General features: G+C 35.0%; 1 protein-coding gene across 1 annotated transcript in view; it reads right to left on the reverse strand.

Moving 5' to 3' along the window:
* Positions 1-993: 993 nt before the first annotated feature.
* Positions 994-14,828, reverse strand: part of MS3_00007105 (uncharacterized protein) — a 36,488-nt gene continuing 22,653 nt past the window's right edge. Inside the window, exons 8-10 of the mRNA XM_051215360.1 lie at positions 6,557-6,658; positions 2,924-3,049; positions 994-1,847 (exon numbers count right to left, since the gene is read on the reverse strand). Coding sequence (XP_051068574.1) covers positions 1,648-1,847; positions 2,924-3,049; positions 6,557-6,658 — 428 coding nt within the window. The 3' untranslated portion in view covers positions 994-1,647. The remainder of the gene's footprint in view (positions 1,848-2,923; positions 3,050-6,556; positions 6,659-14,828) is intronic.

Genomic DNA, 14,828 nt, shown 5'->3' on the forward strand with positions numbered 1-14,828 from the left:
GGAGTCCCATAATAGGACGAAACGGCAGTCCAGTGCTTCTAGGTTTTTCATAGTGGTCTAACATTAGTCGGTTCATGATCTCAACGTATAAACAATCTATAAACATTCCTAGGGAACTGCAGAATGATCTATAGACTAGATATACTTTTATGACGCAATTTATACAATTGTTATACCTATCACAAGTTGATCCATTTCATCAAAGATGATGATATTCACTTGTTGAATGTACTCATCAGAGCTTGTAGCAATGGCCTTGTTTTTTGTGTAAATTATCAATGACCATACACATATTGATGATCCAGCATTTCATCATTGTGAGTTGAAGATATGTTGGATCGTCAGATAATCTATATGATATCCTCCGAGTCGCACAACAAGTAAGATAAGATATAAGTACATATAGACTATAATAGACGCATTAACCACCTAGGCAACATCATTACTCATATATCCTCCAGGAGTATTCTTTTATTTGTTTAAACAAATATTACTACGGAGAGGCACCGAATACACATGCGTCACTCGATTTGTGTGTGGGCTGTGACACTTTCCGGGTGCCCAAACTGAAGCAGTTGGTTTTCTTAGGTGGCCACGTACAGAGCCTTCGACCTAAAGGTCTAATCCATAAGGTAGTGGAGCTACGTCAGGAGATGCAGTCATACGGTAGCCGGTAACCAATAATCAGTTCATACGCCATTCGTTCCTGGAAGCAATGTACACCATTGGTTTGGAATCAGGGTTTTCCAACCCCTTAGATAGATCCTCTGTCTCCACCAACCCGGTTAAAGTACCGGAAATTCGCTTTTAGTCCTCAAAATCTCGTAAACAACACCACCACCGCCAGAAGTCAGTGACTGTATACACGTGGCCATTCGATAGCGACAGTGAATTCTCCCCACTCTCGGCATTACCAAATCATTTGGTGGGGAGGGCAGAAACACTCTAATAATGCATAATTTTCCCTTTGTTTTGGTTAGATTAATCAAAAATATGGGCAATAATTATTGTATTGTCCCAATAACAAATAAAGAAATCATATACCATAGAAAGGAAATATATATATAGATTTCAACCCATAACATTTGATGAAATAAAAATCCCAATTAAAATGCTTCGAAATAAAAACTGAAAAATCAATAATAGTAATATGATGATGATAATAATGACCCTAGTTAGCCCAACACAAAAAAACACCCACACACATAGAGAGTGAGAAATAGAGAAAAACGAGAGTGGGGGGAAGGACTGTTGACAACAAAATATTGGATAGAAATATGATTAGTAAATTAAAAGAAAAATGGTTAACAAGGTTGATTTACAAATATAAATAAGAAATGTCTGGATTATGCGTTATGAAATGTTTTGTTATTGTGAATAACAGGATTAGCATTCAACAAAATACGGAATAAAATAGAGACAGAGAGATAGAGATAACTCTTGACTATTACTAATATATTGTAATAAAGTAGACAAATGAGGAAAACTAAACCATAGAAGAGTGAAGTACTACTACTAATAATAATGATAATAGTAGTACATAGCGTCTTTATATTCATTGAGGAAACCTCATCTATATAGATAATCCTATTTTCATATTATGACATGAATATATATATATATATATATGAATAGAATAGTTCATATTTATTCATTTAATGGACATGATGGTAAATGGACTGTACCAAAATAATTCAATTCATATAAACTACAGAATACAAGTACAATAATATAACCAATAAGTAATGCATAACCATAAATTTTAGTTAAACGCCAACGATTAATATGTGTTGCAACTAGAAGATATATAACTGTTGTGAATAAAGTCAATGTTGAATATAATAAACCTATGACGACAATGAAAACAAAAAGAAAAATAGATGGTATTAAATGTATGTATTCGTATACAGAGGGTTTTTATATTTGACGGACTGACATGGTTTTTCTTTATTTTAACATATAGATATTGGTACAAGGAGGCACTAAATACATATGCGACACACAAATCTCATTTGATATGTGTGAAGGCTGTGATACTACCAGGGTGTCCAAACCGAAACAGATGGTTTTCTTAGGTGGACACACCCGGAGCCTAAAGGTCTGATCCACAAGACAGTGGAGCAACCTCAGGAGATGAAGTCCCATGGTAGCTGGTGACCAACGATTGGTTCATACGCCATTTATTCCTTTAGGATACTGTAGCCCATGTGCACCATTGGTTTGGAATGAGGGTTTTCCAACTCCCCTAGGTGGACTCTTCGTGTCCACCAACCCAGTTAAAACGCCGGACATTCGCTTTTGGTCCTCTCAATTTCGTAAACACCCCCGACACGAGAATTCATTGAGTATGACTTCCCTGGCAGAGGCTATATACGCGTGGTCATGTGAGAACATTTCGAGAGGTAGACCGGACTCTCCCCACTCTCGGACGTACCAGGGCATTCGGGGGCGATAAATAACCAACAAGTACTGAACACTTGTTTCGTTCTAGTATGGGACTTCTTTGGATTAATTAGCAATATTAATAACAATCCGGTCATTCCTAGTGACTAAATTCAAGGTCGAGAGTGGGGATAGTCCACACTTCCTCTAGAAATGCTCTCATATAGCTACGCATATACAGCAATTGCCAGGGAAATCTTACTGCGAATGTCTGTCCATTTAACCGGGGTTGGTGGAGATAAAGGATCCACTTAGGGCAGTTGGAAAATACTGATACTAAACCAACGGTGCACATAGGCTCCACGGTGAACAAAAACCGTATTGAACCAATTATTGTTAATCGGCTACCATGTAACTGAATCTCTTAACATTGCTCCAATGCCTTATGGATTAGAAATTCTCAACCAAAACAGTTGCTACTCAATTATAACTATTTACTGTGTACATATTAAAGTTACATTATACTAAGGAAACAACTAACCTCTAGAATAGATGACAATTGGCGCTTGAGAAATGATTGATTTAATTAACCATGGTAAACCCATACAAATTAATATGTCAAATACATTGCTACCTACTGCATTTGATACGGCCATATCACCTTCACCTATACAAAAATGTAAACACATTAATATTATTTTAACGTTGTATTAATCATGAAATGTAGTTGAAGATTAGAAAGGTAACTAGGTCGTGACTTGGTGCTAAAATGATTTGTGTAAAGTGTTTACTTACTTACGCCTGTTACTCCTCGTGGAGGAGCATAGACTGGCCACCAGCACTCGTCATCCAACTCTGTTCTGGGCAATCCTTTCCAGCTCTTTCTAGTTGTTATTCATCCTTTTAATATCTGCTTTTATTTCATGACGTAATGTGTTCTTTGGCCCTCCTCTTTACCGCTTCCTTTCAGGATTCCAAGTTAGGGCTGGCCTCATGATGCAGTTTGGTGATTTTCGTACTGTATGTCCTATCCATTTCCATCGTCTTTTCCTAATTTCCTCCTCAGTTGGAAGCTGATTTGTTCTCTTCCACAGAAGGCTATGGCTGATGGTATCCAGTCAATGGATGTTGAGTATCTTGCGTAGAGTTATTTATAAATACTTGTACCTTCTTGATGGTGGTTGTAGTACTTCTCCAAGATTCAGCTCCGTACAGGAGAACCGTGCTCACGTTTGTATTGAAGATTCTAACTTTGTAAAGGGCTCGCGACACTAAAATATCTGATCATTTGATTATTGATAATCAACGTGGAGTCTGGCTAACCTGTATAAACCAATTCACCATGCTACATTAGCACGACAAGATAAATACTGAACAAGTAGAAATTATGTAGTGGCAATGATAATAAGAAAGACTAGGAATCAAGAATATGGTTAGGAAAGAAGGAATGAAAAGTTATGTATGAAGGGATACTGGACCTCAAGATAAAAGGTAAATGGATTTATGTCATTATGATCAATTCGGAGTCATGTTACTCAAGATTCCTGATCATTGATCACGATAATCAAACAGTCTGCATATACTTATATAGCTCAGATCAACAGTCAATTGCTTTATGGACTTATGTCACGTTTTAGTTTGAACACGCCTAGCCTGCCATCAACTTACTTCAACACCAGTTAATAATGTCTATTTGGGTAGATGACTGTAAGGAATATGTAGCATTTGTCTAAGATTTTTCTTTCTATAATATTTATTCTTTAGAATCAAGGCAACTGAAATGTGAGTTCGATTTCGTTTTATCTTAATAGATTGCTTAAAGTACATAACTAAAGTTTCTAAATACGACTATATTCAACAGCCTTGCGAGAAGGATCTAAAATATCAACATTAACTCCTGCTACCATTTTATATGTATAGTCTTTACAACTCCCGCCAAATCAATTTGTCCTCACTTACTCATAGTAAATATTCAACGTTAATCAAAGATATAAAGAAGAACAACAACAACAGTCAATTGTATGTATTTAATTACAGTAGTTAATAAAATGCAAGGAGACTATTAATGAACTAATGAATCATGAGTAGAAGTGTGTACATGAGAATAAAACACTGTAGAAATGATGTATTGGATATTAACCCGTCACGTGGACGTCCTAAATAGGAAGAAACGCGCGTCCTGGATTCCACTGCTAGCCACTACTCATCTTTGCTTATAAAGCTTGTGACTAAAGCAGTATCGACACAGTCTGTAGGGAATGCACATATACAGTCCTAAACAACAATGGGAAGATGCAAGCCAAACAATACCAAGTGAATTAAACTTCGCCCCATTGTACAAGCAGGTGGCTATCAGGACTCAGCAGCTAAGTAGATAACGCGATGGAGTTTGAAGTGGATGGTACTGGGTTTCAGTCCCCGGAGTGAACATCAACCCTGAGATGCCGATACATGCAGCTGACGAGTCCCAAACAGGACAAGACACGCATCCTATTTTCTCTCATAAAACTTGCAGTCCGCATATGGTGAACATATACCAACAAGAGACTGATCAACTGGACTAAATAACAATGGGAGATACAAGCAAACAATACCAAGTGAATTATCTTTAATTTGGAAACATGGACCAACGGACAATTATGGTTTGTACTATGTTCAGTACAACTCAAACCGACAAAACAGATTTCGAACTACAAATCAAACTACTTCAAATTTTAATATCCTGATAATAACGAGAACAGGTTGAAAAGTTTTATATCCTATGGTAAACTAACACCAACACATATATTCATTCATGTGAACATATTCATAGAGCACCGGCCTACATTGTCGCTTTATAAAATATCCTTCATGAACATCATTAACGAAGCCGCTAATTAATTTCATTAACATCTAATATATTATATTTCCATTCGTAGATCCTTAATACTGTCTTTGAATATATATTTTTCTTTGTTACACTGTAATAATGGGCTTCTAGTCCGCTTTGGACTATTTCATTTCACTCCGGTTGAATTGGCTTACATCTAATATAGAAAGTTTGACTTCGAATCGAGTACATATCAATTCAATACAGGTTGTATCATGATCATGACATTATTACACTTTTTAGACTCTACTAGAACTAGCTACTTTAACATACCCATATAGCAATATTATAGACTAACAAAATATTACTATAATACTCGTTAGTAGTTACTAAATTGTTGTAAAAGTTTCCTTGCAAACATTTCAGTAGTTACTAGATTGGCTTAATTGCAAGTTTTCTCTATGCTTTTCACAACTTAACAATGATTGTAAACAATTATTGTCACCGTACTACCCTTTTACTTGATTTTAAACCAATATTATGATTAAGCAGGGTTATTTAACCCGACATATTCTTTTTCAGATTTGCTAGCAGTAATATTTCAAAGAGTGAGGTTTCATAAATACTCTATACTGGTCAGTCAGTCAGTTAACTACAATGTAGGAACAGACACATATGTGCCTTCATAGGATGAACAATATTTGATGTTATGACTACAAGGAGGGAATGACCACAATAACTGAATGCAGTAACTTGTAACATCATCATCATTGGATATCATAAAATCTGTTTGGGAGATCCAGAAAACTCCTCGAGAAAAGCCAACAAAGTCTCTGAAAACTCTGAGAAGCATCTTATCTAAACAGCATTCACTAGGAGTTTTGCTGGAAAAATCTAGGAAGTGAAAAGTCACGTACCGAGCTTCTGATTGGATAATTACTTATACTGTTACTATGTTTGGTAGCATTCCAGAATTTTCAGGAAACCCCACGTGATCTAAAATGCTATAAAAACCCTAGATTTTCTGTACGTAAACGGAGCTTTGGAGTCAATTGTTTCTTCCATATTTCGCGCCTTTTCTCTCGTGTTCAAGTCGCTGTGTAGATCTAGTCTAGGGGTTACTAGAAGAGCTTACGAACCGAAAGTAGTGTTAAATTAAAAGGCTTATCAAAATTGAAGGGACTGAATGACCAATTAATGTACTACTACACTAAACACACATCTTAAGCAATGTCTCGGACTATCGAACTGTAGAAAAACGATATAGCTACCTCCATTTAAAAATGATGAGCTTTGAGAAATAAATAAAACACATAGTAACTAGAAAAGAAATTAAAGGTTTAAAATTAATAGATGTTAACTTACCTTCACGAACAACAATTACTGAAGCGATTGCATCTGGTACACTAGAACCAGCTGCAATAAACGTTAATCCCATTACAGTATCCGGTATATGAAGAGTAACACCTATGAAAGGAATAAAACATCATTAGGACTGTTATGTTCACTACTTGATTAATGCAAAATACAGTATACAACTACGACACTCGAACGTATAGAATTCCCACAGTCGCAAATCAGAAGACAGTTGTGTAGGAATCAAAATGTACAGGAAATCATGGGTATTTATAGATATAAGCGTTTGTTATATCAACATTACAATTCAGCTAATAGTAGCATGCTACGTTGATATTCTAAAATGTCCCATCATTGTTCTGATTGGATGGAAACGTATCGGCGCCTTTAGGGTCTCTAGAGGCTCCGTCGTAGGTCTCGGGAGCCGTCATATTCATTCATTATCCTACAGAAACTGATGACGAGTACACACAATGTACTACTATTGACCATCATTCAATCAGTCGTTCACAAGGTAGAACCTAGTACGTATGTACATTAATTCAGGTTCCTATACCCCATTAGCACAGAGAGATGAAATTGTCAAACCAAATCTCAGAATAGTATGAGTGGTAATATGAAAGATTAATCACTGAAGATACGATTTGATAAAATATAAACTAATGAAATAACAACACAAACAAAGTTATAGGAATTCAGAAGTTTAGAATTTGGGTAAAGATCAAAAATGGATGAACATGCATCATTTCAAAACATTTTTAGCCATATCATTTAAAGTATTTAACCACTAGTTTTGATAATCACACAGGACCTAACCAAGTTAGTCTACACTTATTAACACGACTCAGTACAACTGTCAATGACTTCATATATTAATGTTATGTGTTTGATTTGCCCTCTCCTAACTTTCTTCTAACCTACTCTTACACATCGAGGTAGGAGGTGGTTGGGTATACGTAACACATGTTTAAACCACCTCAGTTGATAAATAATTCCCTAATTCATCATCCTATTCCCTACAATAGGCATTGCTTATTAGTTTTCCATAAAACCAAAAATCCGACTATTATTTAGTAATAATGATATAAACAGAGAAGGGTTTTTTGTGTGGATACTATAGTAATTTAATAGATGAATGCATGAGTCAACTAAAACTATACCACTATAGAAAACATGGAAGCACTAAATGATTATTTCGTCCTAGTATGAGATTCCTCAACAGTCCCCAAATGCCCTGGTACGGCCGTGAATGGGGAGAGTCCGCTCTCCCTCTCAAAATGCCCTCATATAGCCACGCGTATATAGCCTCTGCCAGGGAAGACCTACTCATTGTGTTCTCGTGGCGTGGGTGTTGTTTACGAAATTGAGAGGACCAAAAGCGAATGTCCGGCGTTTTAACTGGGTTGGTGGACATGAAGAGTCCACCTGGGGGAGTTGGGAAACCCTTATTTCAAACCAATGTTGCATATAGGCTCCATGATCCTGAAGGAACAAATGGCTTATGAACCAGTTATTGGTGTCTGGCTACCATAGGAATGCATCTCCTCACGATGCTCCACTGCCTTGTGGATCAGACCTTCAGGTCGAAGGCTCGAGGAGTGACCCCCTAAGAAAACCACCTGCTTCGGTTTAGGTACCCGGGCAGTATTACAGCCCTCACACATACCAAATGAGATCTGTGTGCCGTAAATGTATTTGGTGCCTCTTTGTACCAATATCTATGTGTTCAAATAAATAAATAATCCATGATCCCTACGCTTAGGATTCCAACCCAAAAGTAATTGATCATAATGATATACATTTTACTAGTAAATCAATACTTATCTTATAATAATTAGATTAAACATAAAAATAATTCAATTTATACACGAATTATTCTATATACATACAGAAACAAATCGCTACTTCTTTTTTCTTTGTTTTTCTTTTTTTTTGAAAAAAAAAGAAAAACAAAGAGAAAAATTAGGTCATTTGTGAAATTAAAATAAAACACAACAGAAAAACAAAAACAAATCAGGAAATAAGGTAATAATATAAAGTGAGTGACAGAGAGAAATAATAAAAGAGAGAAAAGAAGAGAAAAAAAGAGAAATACAATAACAAACAATCGTTTTTCACAAATAAAGTTTATTCTTATTCAATCAAATTGAAATAGAAGTAAATCAAAGTATAATTATCAGTAATAAGATAAAATGAGAATGAATTAGGAGGATTAGCCATTTCTAATTAACAATAACTTAAGTAAATAAATAAATAAAGTGAACTATTGTAAGTATATATTCTTATGGTGATGGCGGCGTTTGAAATGAACGGTATTGGGTTGGAGTCCTGGAGTGAATATCAGCTCTAGGATGTAGATCCATTTAGATAATAGGTATCAAATAAGATGAAATGCGCATTCGTGAATTCCATTGCTAGCTACTGTCCATCTTTGCCTATAAAGTTTGTGATTTAAGGCTATATTGAGGCAATCTGTACAGGATGCACATATGCCAACATGAGACTGATCAATTGCAGTCCTAAACATCAAGTGAACAATATCAAGTGAATAGTTAAATTACGCTATATAAATACATTCTAACCCTATAGATTGTCCTGTCTATTAGATTGATGAAAGTCTTAATATAAGGACTTGTAATATTTTGTTAGTCTATAAGATTGTTATATGAGTATGTTAAATTAGCTGATTCTAGAAGAGTTTAAAAAAGTAATAATGTCATGATCATGATGCAACCTGAGTTCCATTGATATTGATGTTCTCATTACATATTTATGTACTCGACTTGAAATCAAACTTTTGATATGATGTGTAAGCCTATTCGACCGGATTAAAATGAAATAGTCTGAATCGGACTTAAATCTGCAATATATTAGTTCGAAGCCCAACGTCTCAGGGTAACAATGAAAAATATGTATTGAAAGAAAGTACTAATAATTTACGAATGGAAAAATAGGATATTAGATGTGATGATGTTTGAAGCGAACATTACTGTGTTGGAGTGCTGAAGTGAACATTAACACTGGAATGCAGGTACATCTAGCTGACGAGTATCAAATAGGATGAAATGCGCATCCTGGATTCCCCTACTAACAACTATTCTTCTTTGCTTATAAAGCTTATGACTTAAGGTTATATTGAAGTAATCCGTACAAGATGCACATATGCCAACATGAGACTGATTAGTTGCAATCCTAAACACCAATGGGAATATTCAAGTAAATAGTACCAAGTGAATTTAACTTCACCCCATTATACAAGCAGGACTCAGTAGCTAAGTGGAGAACACAATAGCGTTTGAAGTGAACGGTATTGAGTCCGATTCCCGGAGTGAAAAACAACTCTGGCGCATCGTAGATTCCCCTACGAGCCACTATTCATCTTTGCTTTATAAAAAAAAATACATTCTGATTGTTTTCCTTTGAATGAAATTAGAAACAATATCTTAATCGATATACTTAATCGAAATATAAATGAGAGAAAATTGAATAGAAAAAAAAAACTAGTGATATGCATGAATGAAATAGTGACAGGAAATTGATTAAATTATGACATGAAACTTATAGCAAATTCTCTTTCTCTTTTTTTTTCTTTATGTCAATTGTTTGACTTGTCCTCTTATTCTCTCTCTCTCTCTCTCTTTCTTGCTCTCGCTCACACACACACACACACACATACACTCTGCTCATTTCTTTCTCATATTCTACACCTCTAAACTTCATCTACCTTATTTCCCCCCCCCATTTGACCAATTTCCCTTTTTTATACATAATCAATTTATTACTGACAAATATAATAATAATAATCATTAATCAATTGAAATTAACTAAGGAAAAAAATGGGGAGAAAAATGATGTGTGTTTTCTTTTGTTTCTTTGACAAAGGGTAAATTAACCAACTACTTTATTGACAATGACAAAGTAATCTGTAAATTGTAAATTGAATAAAACTTCTAAAAGTCAGTAATAATAATATGCATAGATCAATATATAAATGTATATTTGATTGTGACAGATTTGACAATCAGATAAACTAAATCTGAAGATTCTGATTACCCCCCACCACCACCCCATCCCCCACAACAACAACAAAAAAAACGAATCGGTTTATATGAAGTCTATAGAAATAATAGTAACTGAGTGTATGGTATTGAAATACAAACTTTATATAAACATATATATAGTTACTAAGTATAAGTTCGGTTTGTTTAATTTTATTTCAATGAATACATCATTATATGAAAGCTGAGATCAGGTTAAAAGTTGATAATGTAGATGTAGATAATTGAATAACCAAATAAGCAATGTTAACGGTCAAGTTAGGCTACCATGTAAAGATGTAGAATCAGTAATATGGGAAATTCTGAATTGTAATCAATTGAAACATATATTAAATACGTCTAATATTGAAGTGAATATAATAAGTGAATTTACTAAAACAACATAGAATATTATTTGTATTAGTTGTGACAACGTATTCTTGCTTCAAATCTGTATGGAATTATGTATACTCATTGAATACTCCTATGAAATTAGATAATAGTTACCAATAAAATTCATGAAGCGTAAGCAGTACTATTTAGAAACTTATTAGCTAGAAGTATTTGTAAATAAAAACCTGTACAAATGATTTGATACAAGGTGCCATACCTCACTCATTAGCACAACAACATAAACACCAAATCTATAAAACTGCTTACATCAATGGTAGTAATATATAAAAGAAAGATTATGTATAAGGATATAATACAAGAAGAAAATATTAGTTCGCAGAAAGAAAGATATAAAGCAATCTTAAACTCACAGTTTAAGGAAGACAAAGAGTGTATACATACACGCCATTATGATCGATTCTGAAAAGTGTCATTCACAGTCTCCAATCATTCGTTACCATAGTCAAGCGGATCTCAATCAAGTAATTTGCATCTATTAACATGGCTCAGAATACAAGTTAATAACGTTATGGATCAACGACACGTTTTTGATTTGGTCGCCACTAACTTTCTTCCAACCAGTCCGAATACCAGTCAGCATTGCGCGTTGTGGTAATCAGTGTTTAGGCATAGGTAAAACAAGGCCCAACCATCTCAGTCGATGAAAATTTACAACCTCATCAACTGATTTACCATCATTCCTAATACCTTGCGTCTAACCTCACTATTAATCACCCGGTGATCCCAGAAGTTGCGAGCAATATTTCTAAGAAATCTGAGATCAAATACTAGTAGCATACGAGTATCTTCTACTCTCAGTGGCCACGTTTCGCAGCCGTATATTAGAACAGAACAAACTGCTGAGCACTATACTTGTCCTTTAATTGATAGACGGATATCTTGACTTAGACATAGGTGACATAAGTTGGCAAAAGTCAAACAAGCTTTCTGAATCGGTGCAGGAATTTCGTCAAACACCAACCTATTAGGGTTAATCATACTTTTAAGATAAGTGAAGTTCTTAGTAGTATATTGATTTAACAGTGAAGATAATTAGAGATTTCGAAAACAAATCATCTAATAAAAAATTATCATCGACTATTAATAATGAAATATAAATAAATTCATGAGTAATTATAATCCAATATACCGGAAGTTTGTTTAATAGTTAGAAACAAGAAAAAAGCGGGATGTGGGGGGATGGAGGGGGTAGGTCGAATTGATAATACAAGGATTGACTTGAAATAGATTCAATTAAAATCTTAGATGCAAATTGTGGTAGTTTTCCAGTTAGAAAACTTGAATTTTAACCACTGAGATAAAAGTTTCAACTTTGGATTCATTTATTTTGGGTTGAAGCAGGTAAGGAATGGTATCACTATCTCCTACATAATAATGAAGTCTAAATGACCAAACTGTAGTTCATGAGTTATTAGCATAGTCAATCTTTAAAGAATTATGTATTATTTCTTTTAGTTAAACACATAAACATTGGTATAAGGAGGCATCAACTAGATATGCGCCACATATATCATTCGATTTGTGTGAGGGCTGGGATACTGCCCGGATGCCCAAACCGAAGCAGGTGGTTTTCTTAGTGGGCCACACCCCGAGCCTTTGACCTAAAGGTCTGACCCACAAGACGGTGGAGCATCGTGAGAAGACGCAGTCCCATGGTAGCCAGTGACCAACGATTGGTTCATATGCTATTTGTTCCTTCAGGGTACTGGAGCCCATGTGCACCATTGGTTTGGGATCCGGTTAAAGCGCCGGACATTCACTTTTGGTCCTTTCAATTTCGTAAACAACACCCCCGCCACGACAAGGCAGTGAGTAGGACTTCCCTGGCAGAGTCTGTATACGCGTGGCCGTGTGAGAGCATTTCGAGAGGAAGGGCGGGCCCACCTCACTCTCGGCCATACCAGGGCATTTGGGGGCCTAAAGAATTATGAGATTTGATTATATGGGTTTCAAACACCTGTAGAGAGATATAGATTCATTCAAAATTTTATACAGTTTGGAGAAGATAAATGTCTACTAACAATAGATTACAGGTTATGCAACACTATAATAAATTGTATTACAGTATTTAACTATTAAACTTAATAATTACAGTGTACAATGTATATGTATAACTTATCCAAAATGTAGGGAATGAACATCTATTTGATCAAATCATCTAACTTTCAAGGTTCTGTAAAAAGTACAAATATGTAGAAGCCGATAACTCATACCTGAATCATATTGAAACTCATCTTTTCTTTTTAGATTTAAACAATAAGAATAGAATTATTCACCGTTAATTGTATGTACGTTTGGATATAAAAAAAAACACACATCGATATTTAATATATAATAAATATTAGCCATAATTGTGAGACCATAATTTAAAGACGATCTTTGAGCGACGTTAAAGTGATCTTGGGAGTGTCCACCTAATAACTAAGACCAAATGTGGATCATAAACCAATGTGAGGAATTCCAGTAGATATGAGTGCTGTTAGAGGTGTGACGGAGGTTATCACTTCCCGGTTGCCCAAAAGGTGGAAGGGCTTTTCTGGAGATATTTGTAAAGGAAATTGGATCCGAGGTGTTCTTAGTGACCTAAGAGCGTGACCGCAGAGGCCAAAGGACAACTGCTTGAGGTCAGTCACATACGACCTCTTTATGGGTAATTTTCGTGTTAGCTCCGTAGCTGACTGACTGAGGAATTACAATTGTGATTTACAGTTGATGGTTAGGGTTAAGAATTAGATTTAGGGTTTTCATCACGAACTGATATCAGCTATAATATCAAAATTCTATTTAGCCAAATGAATGGGTGAATTTAGCTCCAAAATCCGAGACTTGTTATCTTATACCTGATTGGTTCCTCTATAAACTATAGTCTCGCCACACAATGACTTATTTACAGTTTATTATCATTAATTTTAGGTGACAATTTTTACATAAAGGTTAATAACACTGTTACCACGGCAACCAAACAAAGATATGAATGCAATCAGGTTCGATGTCAATATCCAATTATTAAACAATTCAACTCCATAATTATGAATAGTTATTGTATTGTTAGAGATATAAAACTGATGGTGATTATATTTACCTACAATTAACCAAGACTAACACATAAACAAGGAAATATTTGTCAACAAACGAACAATATTTTGGATAATAATTTATTATAGTTTGAGAACGGTCTTAAACACAATTGAACATTATATTGCTTCAATAACAATAAATCTTGGCATTATTGTGGTAAACTAACTAATGATTTATACTACTAGATACATACTGATAATTGACTGATCACTGAGTAGTGGACCAATATCCCTTGTCCAGTTCTTTAGTGCATATAACAGTTCAATATCTCGTGCACTATGTTGGAGATAGCCAGCATGAAGACCTGGGTCTAAGTTTCGTGCTGTTTACAATTAATCACTGGAATTTAAAGGAAATAGATGCCCCCTCGCCGTCAAACTTTCCAAGATGAGATATTAACATCGAGCTATTTAGGTAGCAACTGACCTCTCATAGAGAGAACCAGTCGACCAAAGATGGCAGGCACATCATACAGATAAATACCAACTAACATGAAACTTTAGTCCAAAGTTTCCTGCCAACTACATCCAATCATTCAACAGACTCATACTTTCTAACACTGTGACCAAGTACAGATTTATGTACTCAAAGTTTTGAGTGTCATGTTCCCAGTGTACATGTCCTTTCATTAATTTGACAGTATTGCATCTTATCGCAGAATTTTGTCATCTACAAAAATCAACAGTAGTATTCCGATTATGTAATTTACTATGACAACTCAGTAACATCATAATAACACTAAAATGAAGTAA

The sequence above is a fragment of the Schistosoma haematobium genome, chromosome 2, assembly GCF_000699445.3.
Source record: "Schistosoma haematobium chromosome 2, whole genome shotgun sequence".
In the NCBI taxonomy this organism is placed as follows: domain Eukaryota; kingdom Metazoa; phylum Platyhelminthes; class Trematoda; order Strigeidida; family Schistosomatidae; genus Schistosoma; species Schistosoma haematobium.